This window comes from Macrobrachium nipponense, chromosome 10 (assembly GCF_015104395.2).
Source record: "Macrobrachium nipponense isolate FS-2020 chromosome 10, ASM1510439v2, whole genome shotgun sequence".
Classification (NCBI taxonomy): Eukaryota; Metazoa; Arthropoda; class Malacostraca; order Decapoda; family Palaemonidae; genus Macrobrachium; species Macrobrachium nipponense.
In genome coordinates this window covers 101783928-101794429 of record NC_087204.1, presented here as the reverse complement: position 1 = coordinate 101794429, position 10502 = coordinate 101783928, and the positions used below count along the sequence as shown (strand labels likewise).

Sequence of the window (10502 nt, the reverse complement as noted above, 5' to 3'; positions counted from 1 at the left end):
AAGTTTGACCAGCCCACTTAGAAGACACTAAAAGACACTAGCTATCAAGTTTCCTATATCTATAATGACATTAGGAATGCCCTGATGGGATGTGGCCAAAGGATAAAATGAACTTATACCTTTGTTCTGATATAAACCTTGGCTGTGGAAACTGAAGTACCAAAAGTTCACCCATCATCCTCAGTGACAAATCAGTGCTGTTTTAACCGTAAAAGGGATAAAAACAAAAGGAGTTTGGAAGAAAGACATGTATTTGTTCTCCAGTCTCATGTTCTGCCACTCATTAAGGGTAATGGAACTGCTTCAATAATAATTACCATATGACAACAATATTACTAATATTTTTAATAATACTAATGGCATGTAAAAAATTTGCACACGAATATCTGATAAACTTAATACTTCTAGGATATTCAATCAAAGGTAATATGGGAAAATATAATACTTATAATAATTCCTTGTGCAATTTGTGAACCTTTGAATGAATTATACAAAAAAATTTGGGAATTTCAGCTCATCCAAAAAGGATGAAAAAGTGACTTACAGAATACAGAAACCAGTACAGTACTGTGCTAATATTAAATACGAAACTTTTTCACTATAAATAAAAAAATACCAACACAATCTAATCTGAACATTTCAACCAATGATTCAAATACTTTTCCTTATCATTACCATAGACTGAAACGTAACCACCCACACAATCCTGGACAAGAGACCTTTTTTTCTAGAGGAACAAATGTAGGAAAGACACTTTGTCCTTACAAATGAAGTAGAACCATTTATTTCTGTGACCAAAGGACTGTTCAAAACAAGTCTCAGAAGGGGAAACGTTTTTCTCATAATGTTTCATTAACGTTTCTTTAATACTTAAAGCTAAAGCAGCATAAATCTTCATGTACAATATCTACAAAAATGTTTAAGAACACGAGTATTTCTGTTTCAACCCTGCTATGTACATTTCAAAAAAGGGAAATCGATCAAGTATATTTTGCAAAGGTGTGAGTAAATGAATGCAAATGGTAAATATATGAATAACGCTTTTAAACCAACAAGCTGCCATTTTTCTAAACAAAACAGAAATACTAACTGCATAACACTTACTGCAAGGCAAACTGTAAAAAAATTTTCATTCTTGACGTGAATAAAAGATGGTCCAAGGGATCATAGCACCAAGTAACAATTATGAATAATCTTTGCATTATTCTCAATGACACGACTCATGACCTGAAATATTATATAATAAACAAAAGAATTCATCAGACACCATACCTCCATCAATGGAAGTAATGTGAAATATTTTAAGGGCTACCTGAAAAACCTACAATATTGATGAAACTTATTTCAGTTGCTTAATTAGTGATTCTCACAATGTGGTAATGAAGTAGGTTATTTTATGGTTATGTTGTCATTCAATAAATAAATAAAAAAATTAATATTACATCACTGCAATGACTGTTATGTTACCAACTGAAATGAGAACGAACTAGAAACAGAGAGAGAGAGAGAGAGAGAGAGAGAGAGAGAGAGAGAGAGAGAGAGAGAGAGAGAGAGAGAGAGAGAGAGAGAAACAAGCTGTTCATCTTCCAAAGAAACAAGCTGCTCATCTTCCAAAATTAAAGTACCTAAAGTTATGTAATGATTCTGTCTCTCTGTTTCTAAAATAAAATAAATTTTCATTAGCTCAATTACAAACAAGCCGAGGCTACAAGAACATACATTTTAATGCACCAACCTAGGATAAACAAACTATTTAAAATTCTTTGAAAACGGCGTCATATTTCTGGCATTGTATACATGAGAGAAATTAGTGACCCAAAGCAGAGCAATTATCACAACTGAAAACTGAACAGTATGGAAAAGGTGCAAGCAGAAGGAAGGAAGTGGAGAAAGTTCCATCTGCATAAACAGAAAAGGAAGGCAAATACACCATACCAGCCTTGCTTCCAACCAAAATAGTTCCCATGTTATCTGCTTTCTTATTTCAACCAACAATCACTGGAGAAAGATATTCAAATTTAATATTTCAACTCCTACTCTTGCAAACTTACTTGGCAATGATCAGATTAGGAGACAAACTGAGACAATTGCTGCTTCTAGTACTTTTGGAATTTCCTATGGTAAAAAAAAAAACCTGTGAATAAAACTATGCAATTCACAGAATTCTCTAAAACCTACTATGTAAAGGTGTTTTCAGAATCATAGTAAATGACAAAACAGAGCACAGGAAAGAACCATGGCTGATTAAATGACTAACAACACTTCTGGGATTGCTGGTTTGAGAAGGCACTGAAAACAGAAATAACCAGTGCCTTGGTAAACTGGGTCAAGAAATTGTACTACCACTAAAATCAAGCCTCCTGTCTTGCCATGTTAGCAATTAAAAGCACCTTACATTAAAATAGTAATACTGTACAGCATCTACCACAGGAAAAACTTAGTTGCTCATCTGCAAAAGGTAAGCCAGGTCCCCATTAGTATGAACTACAGGAGTAAGAAGGGAAAGCCTTCGCAGTCCAGAGAAATGCAATATCTGTGCCGTCCACTTACAGTGTCTGCAAATAAGAAAATAATGACATAACATGTCATCTTGCCTTTTTAAGAAAGGAAATCTGAACCATTTGACACCGGCAACAGAGGACTCCATCTACTGTTTCAAGGATTGACTGTAAGCCAAATATCAATAATAGCAGTCTAGTAGTTTGTGACAGGACCTCTGAACCATACATTAAAGGCAGAGGAAATGACCAAGAAACATAAACCAAATGCATTTTTCCACATAATAACAAGTAAAGTACTTAAAAAACGACCAAGTTCTACAAACCAAACAAACATATAATCTGTTAACAACAAAATACCAAGATGGAAATGATAACAATCACCTTTTCAACCTCTCAAATCCAAGATGATGAATTAATGGGTCAAGAATCAAATTAAGATTACCCTAAATTAAATGTGTATTGAAAATTATACCTCATACGACCTGCATAACTAGACACTCCTCATTACTTGGGTAACTGATCTACTTTCAGTGAGACAATGCTTGACCTCTTCAGTTTCTTAACTCTTTATGAATGATTTCACCTACTGGATGATTTGGAACTGCCGAAACAGCCGAAACAAGAGGAGCTACATATATGGGCATAAATGAAAGATAATTCTCAGCCAAACTGAAAACATGAAAAGGACCCCACACCTTCTCCAGTAACTTTTTACAAATGTATTTTACACGAGATAAAATCAATACGTATTCACACATGAATATTACTCATTTTCTGTGTACACCTTGCCAAGTTTAGACAGCAAAGTGCCTCATTAAAAAATTTAATTTAAGCTATACTTCAAATACTCTGTATTTCCAATCGACGTACAATTTGGGAGGGTAAAACTTCAATGCCTAAATTCATAGTCAAATTCCCCTGACTGAACTTCTTCAAATGCTGATGCTTCCTTTTTCCCAGAATTTATGGCAATATGGTCTTCAGTTGCAACGACTCAAATACGTCATCACATGTACACATATAATTATGATTTTCGGTTATTCTAGATGTATCTTAAGCCCATCAATATTCTACTTTCCTATAAATTCTTGTTCAACACAAGCTTTCTATTCCTCAAATTTTACAACGCCAAGATAATTAAAACATGATGACAATGGCCAGAGAGAATACAAATATTCTCAATAAATGACAGGGTTTCTGAAATAAAAAGCATCACAGCAACAAATATTTTAGATGTTAAACTCACTGTTGGACTATGACATTCATTTCAAGAAGAGCATCACACTGAGGTCATGTTAGCCTGTCTTTAAAACGATGACACATTTGGCCCACAGATAATCTCATGGTAAGCTGCAACACTCAATCCAAAGATGCACTGAATGCAAAGAATGTAAAACTAAACTTTAACAGTACAGCATAAATTAAAAAACTGTTTAATTTTAAAGTAAATTTAGCGATTTGGAAACAAATTTCCATGAAATTTTCAGACTTCATCATTTCAGTTTACCCAACTGTTAAATCTGACATTTCATATATAGTATTCATTAAGAAATCCCCACTGGGCATTATGAATGTTAACCTAGCAGTTCATTTAAATCCTATCATAAATGATACGGAATCAGTCTACTGCCGGGAAAAAGAAAATATTTCTGACGAATAAATGGAATTGGGTTTTTAAAGTCTTTTCTGACAGGAACAAACTATTTTTTAGATATTCATCTCAGATCCTGTGGCATTACAGTATGGCACAGTGAAAACAGATACAATGACCAACTCTTTAGATTATTTTAACCCTTTGAGATTGGGGGAGAGGGTGGAGGGAGGGAGGGGAGGGTGGTTACCAATTCATCTTGCAGCTCAGTACAGCACAGCACACTGGAACCAATAATGCTGTTAATTTATTTTCCACGGTATAACGCTGGTTTCTGGCATCAGTTGAAGGATGAATTCCTGTTATTCATTGTATTTATGTTTAAAAATGAGAAACGAGGGCAAAAATGATGCGTATTTGGAATTTTGCCTAATCTTATTAGTGGTTGGATTAGAATCTCAAAGGGTTAAGGTTCCTTAATTATGTTCACATATACCAAGAACATTCAATTCATATAAATGAAATCATATACAGCAGCAACGACCATGGAGTCTTTCAAATACTGTAGCCCTAACAGATAAACAGGTCCTTTAGTTCACAGCTAGTCCATTTGCTCATTCAACATAATGGTACTACTTCAATTGAAAAAGCACACTTAAATTTCTAGACGCTAATTTTTATAGTCTGGGATAAAAAAAAATATAAACCTTTTTTCAACGTTAGTATCATCTGAATTAATTTATGTTACTGTAAAAAAAATTACAACAGGAAATGAACTATAAGAGTAAAATATTTTCATGTGGGTCCTATCACAAAAATAAACACTTCTACTAAAAAATCGAGGACTTTTAACTATTTGTGACGTGCCAGCACTGAATGTAATGAATATCTAAACTGCTTAACCAAAGAAGCAATCTCAGTATACCTTACACATGGAAAAAGATACACAAAATTCAACAACCTATGACTACTTTTCATAGATTTAAAAACTACTTTTAACTGCTGCAGTTCACTTTTTTTTTATCATACTATCTTACTCTGACAAGGACGAAGATAAAAATACACATAATCTAGTCTATTCTAATAAAAGATGATGCCTAATTGAACATTGCATATACCACACAGCGTTGGTATAGAAGTACAGTACATTATACGCTAAATCTACGTCTTACAATTCTACCACAGTACTCTAAAGAAGAAATCGAAGCGTTACTAAAATAATTTGCATCGAGACGCATAAAATGTAAACCTTTCTCATAAACTTAAATACTGTAAAAGTATTTTCTTAAAAAAACAACAACACAAATAAGTATTGGCAAATCAAGACGACAGTGATAAAGTAAAATCCTTTGGAATTGGCAGGGTTCGTTACCAAAGACCAATTCTCGTTCACTGATACATTGAAACCTAACAGAAAGTAAACTTCATCAAAAAAATAAAAATAAAAAGAAACAGATTTTAGCTCAAACATAAAACTTTTGGCATTTTTTCAAAGGGCAACTTCCCTACAAAATGAAAATAGGACGGCAAGTCACGTTTAATCAATTTTTGTACCAATGTAAAGTTTCTTGTGTGATGTGACTAAAACAGAAGTCAAAATCTTAAAAGAAAAAAAAAAAATTAATGACTGTCTTTTCACTTTTCAGTGCGCTGTACCACTTGATAATTATATACAATATTTACACGTACATTTATGCTTTTATAGTACATAACAAAATATATATAAGAACTCAACCAAAAATAACTACAATTTTGAAAAAACTACTTAAAAAAACGTAAAAATACTGCACACTATTTTTTTTTCTTTCAAGTCCTTATTTCAGTGTTATGAGGGCACTAGTTCTTTCTCCACTTTGTTCGGTCGAATCTTCTTGTATTTGCAGTCCTCGAGGACTACTTTCGCGTTCATGACGGAGTCTAGGAGCTTCTTGTCGGGATGCAGCGTTTTTTGGTGCCGCAAGAAACTAGATCTGTCTACCTGACGGGCAGGGCAGTACGGACACTGGTAAGGTCTGCTCTTTTGCTCTATCCTCTGTTGGTGGGTGAGCATGTGTTTCTGCATTTGCTGCTGGCTAAGAGCTTTGAACGGACACTTGGCACAACTCACGATCTCGAGGTTGTCGTGGGTCTTCATGTGGTCTTCCAGCACACTCTGGCACATGAAGGTTTTCTTACAGCCAGGACACATCATGATCTTGGTCTTGGTGTCGTCTGTGTTCCTGACTGACTTCACCTTCTCTTTCAAGTTTTCCATCTTATTCTTCGCAAATTTCTCCTTCTGCTTCTTCATATCACTCTTGAATTTTTCAATTTTACTTTTGCACTTACCTTTTTTAAATTTGGTGTCATGGTGCTTTGGGATTTTCTGAAAGTACAAGGTGAAATTAAGAAAACTGTTATCCACTAGACCACTACTAAGAATGTATGGGCAATCCCCCTATGATATACAAGTGATAACATGCATGCAAGTTCTGATATGAATCAAAAAGTATTAGTTTATCTACTTCCAATAGTACTTTTTGCACATGGTTTTACTCTGCTCTATCATACAAACATGTTCTAAATATACAAGTCTGTACTTCAATCAACCTATAACAACGTTAGCAGGCATAATACAAGACAAAACAAAGAAAAAACCAAGAGGATACATGAAAAAAAAAAGGCATCTAAAGAGAATAAATATAAGAAGACAATACTTTACTAATGATACAACATTAGGAATTTGATTACAAAAATACAAGCTCATACCTTCTCAATGACACATGACTTCTCAGGTATACTGGGGACTGGTGCTGGGCTTAACGACTCTGCTTCCTCATTTTCCTGCATTAGTTTCTGGATGAAGTTCTGGTACTCCTGCAGAGGTATAAAATACTGAATACAGGGTACCACTAGAATATTACATTTTCTGTCTATTGCCCACCTACTTGAAAATTCATTATTGCAAAATCCACACTGATGTAAACAAATATGTATACTACATAGAAAGTTTTCAAAAACCTGTCAATTCTCCTCAACAATTACAAGGGGAATCAAGAGGGTTCTCAAAAGCTCTCATTAGATATAATTTTATATATATGTATCTTAACACCACAACATCACTGTGGACTTTTTCACCATTTTATAATGAGATTTTTATACAAGCTTCCTGCCATCTTCTCTTACGAATAAATCTTACATTTTTATTACAAATATATATTATATTTTCAAAAAGTGTATGATGGACAGCGAACCACTTGAAAATTCAGATATTCAGAATCGTTAGATACATCATTACAAGAGGCTGAACATGTACACTTGTGATCACTGGCCAAGACCCCACCCCCTGATGCCACTAGGGCCAGGGTACCAGGCAATTACTGCTGATGACTCAGCAGGTAAACCTGTGGGTTTCCCCCCAAAGACTCAGGAGTTCAACCAAAAACAATCACCATTTCCTAATCCACTCATTCCTGTTAGTCTATCAGCAACATTAACTTTGCTATTACTAATATCCAGGATAGTGGTCCAGTATTATATTCTACTCTTTACAGTTGGCAGTAAGTATACTAATCGAATTAGAAGTAAAACAGCATACGGAGATAAGCATAAACATTTCTGGTACAGCTCATTCTCTCTTAAGGTACCTGTAACATCATGGGTCTCAACAACCTATCCATGATAAAACAAATATGCTGTGCACCTTCTTCCCTTCCTTCACAAGGCTTACTTTTAAAGAAATGATGAAGTTGGTACAAAAAAAGCGAGAACAAGGTACATGAACATGAATAAACTTACCTTCAGACCACTATCAAGGGCTGGCTGCTTGACGTCCTCCTCAGTCTTCTCTTCCACTTTCAAGTCCTTTAATATAGTAGGCTCTTCTACATAGGTTTCCTCTGGTTCTGCGCCATTATGTGTTGGCTCAGCAATTTCTTCGTCCTGATAGGAAACATTACCCTAATCAATGTAACACAAAAGTAATTAAAAATGAAATACAATACAGTATTTCTATATTTTCCTAACAATAAGCTGGTTCCCCTGACACCTGGGTGGCCTCACAGTAAAAATATGGCAAATTTTTAATAAATCTGTAAATGCAGAGCCGTGGATAAACCAACAATACAGAAAACTTCCACATCAGCTGCTAAAACACCTACAAAGATAGAAAGAATGTGAAACTGTGCTTCTCATGCTTCCTGTGACCTCACTTTCAATTCCTACATATCAAGGTCTATTCCTTCAAGGGATACTGAGAGTAAAAAGGTTTGAAGATGTAACAAGAGGAAAACCTCAAAGCAGTTGCACTATGAAACAATTGTTGGGAGAGGGTGTAAAGTAAGACAGAAGAAAAGGAATATGAACTGAGGTAGTGCAAAAGTAATGAACTGGGTTGCAGCTGAGGGCCAAAGGGAAAGAGCAAAGGACCTCTAGTAATGTCTACAGTGCAGAGCGTGAGGTGCACTGATGGCACTACCCTCACACTGGGAATTCACCTTCTACACCTTCCACCTATAACTTTCAAAGTTTTCACTACTCCTGTATAACAATAATCACCTCCTTCCTCCCTCCACTTACAAAGTAAACTCTCTTTTCCAACAACTAATCTTCATCATCACCTTCACATGACCAAACCATCTCGGAAGACTTATCCAACAGTGCCAGTAACCTTTTCATGATTTCTTTCAAGTAATGGCAGTCCCTGGGTTACGTCCAAGCTTACTGTGATTTTAAAATCTATTCATAAAAAAAATCTGTTCCGGGTTACTATGGACATTCCGAGGTCACATTGTTTCAGCCTTACAGCAATGGAAGAATATTTACACATTTTTGGAGGAAATTCTACAAGATAATGGCTGCCCATCTCACTAGAAGCAAGGCAACTCAATTGGGAAGCTTTTAAGACAACCACAGAATGAAAGGCAATGCTTTCACCACTTTATTTCTCATTTTTTGCAACTTTTCAACATGGTGTTCAGGCTTGGGTTGTGCTTCAGGAACGGAAACCCAGGCTTAACTTAGGGACTGCCTGTATCTCTACACCTCATCCTTTCATTACCGACTCTATATGGAATTTGTAATGATCTATCTCGAGAGCTCTGACCCTTTTCTTTTCACTTGCATATAACATCCAAACTCCACTTTCGCTTCTAGCTTTAGCTTCCAGTGACATTCCGCAGCTCTTCCAAACCTTTTTCATAAACCTGGTTATTTCCTTTGGTTTCACTTATGTATTTGATAACCTACAGTTCCTTTTATCCTATAATTATTTTAATCTTTATTATTATTATACTCAGGAGATGAACCCTATTCATATGGAACAAATCTACAGGGGCCACTGACTTGAAATTCAAGCTTCCAATGAATATAGTGTTCATCTGAAAGAAATTACAGACAAGAATAAGAAACATTGAAAGAAGAAATCAGTTATTAGAAAACAAAGATAACTTAACAAATTAATAAGTAGATAAAAATGTTAATCAATTATTAACAGTACAAGGAGAATTGTTTCAGGGTAGTAATGATGTATTGCAAATTTGCTTGAACTTTTGAGAGAGACCATCCCATATCATCACATGAATCATATATACTTCCAATCATCCGCCATACACATTAACATGAATGGCACCATCTTCCAATTTCCTGTTTCCCAAAATACACACACTGTACAGACAGCAATCTATTTACAAACGAATTACTTTCCGCACGGCCGCTTGGATTTTGAAGTTGGTTACTTTACTCTTCACACCTATTTTAGTATAGTATGATATCAAGTCAATACAGTATAGTACAGTACATTTTTTCATCCTAAAACACAATACACTGTACATATATGCAATACAGTAAAGTACAGAATAGGAACACAAAATTTGACTTATGGGTGACACAATGTTAATTTATGATCCTGTTTGTGATTGTATCTGAATGTTTGTAAGCTGAACGTTCGTAAATAAGGTGGTGTCTGTAATCCATTTCCAACCAAATTACTTATCTGACAATGTGGCAACTACATTTCCTATCTTCTTTCTTCATACTCTACCTGTGAATCTCCCATTGTATTCAATGGGTCAGATGCCGGCATTGGATAGCTGTCCATTGCACTCTCGTCATTTTCTGTGGCTTCTGTGTATTCTATTTTTGGGGTTTCGCTCGGCTCCTCGTAAACAACACCATCAGACTGGAAGAAATAATGAAGTGTTAGATCTTGAGAAATTATATTCATTTAAACATTGTCTCCATGGCAATATAAAGAACAAATTCAAACACAAAATAAGACCATTCTTTTGCTTTATAAGTACGATTAACTTTTGTTTGGGCCTTAGCACAAGCATTGATGACACTGGTTGTTTATTCATCAGTGTTTTTGATAGTGTTCAAACTATTACATATAATGCTGTAATAACACTGTTACGGATGAGATAAAGACCAAC

The 10502-nt window shown here is 35.1% G+C and overlaps 1 protein-coding gene across 1 annotated transcript in view; it reads right to left on the bottom strand.

Annotated features, from left to right (window-relative positions):
• Positions 1 to 233: 233 nt before the first annotated feature.
• The window catches only part of LOC135223824 (zinc finger protein 236-like), a 20081-nt gene continuing 9812 nt past the window's right edge, over positions 234 to 10502 (bottom strand). Inside the window, exons 3-6 of the mRNA XM_064262681.1 lie at positions 10112 to 10249; positions 7870 to 8013; positions 6841 to 6948; positions 234 to 6457 (exon numbers count right to left, since the gene is read on the bottom strand). Coding sequence (XP_064118751.1) covers positions 5918 to 6457; positions 6841 to 6948; positions 7870 to 8013; positions 10112 to 10249 — 930 coding nt within the window. The 3' untranslated portion in view covers positions 234 to 5917. The remainder of the gene's footprint in view (positions 6458 to 6840; positions 6949 to 7869; positions 8014 to 10111; positions 10250 to 10502) is intronic.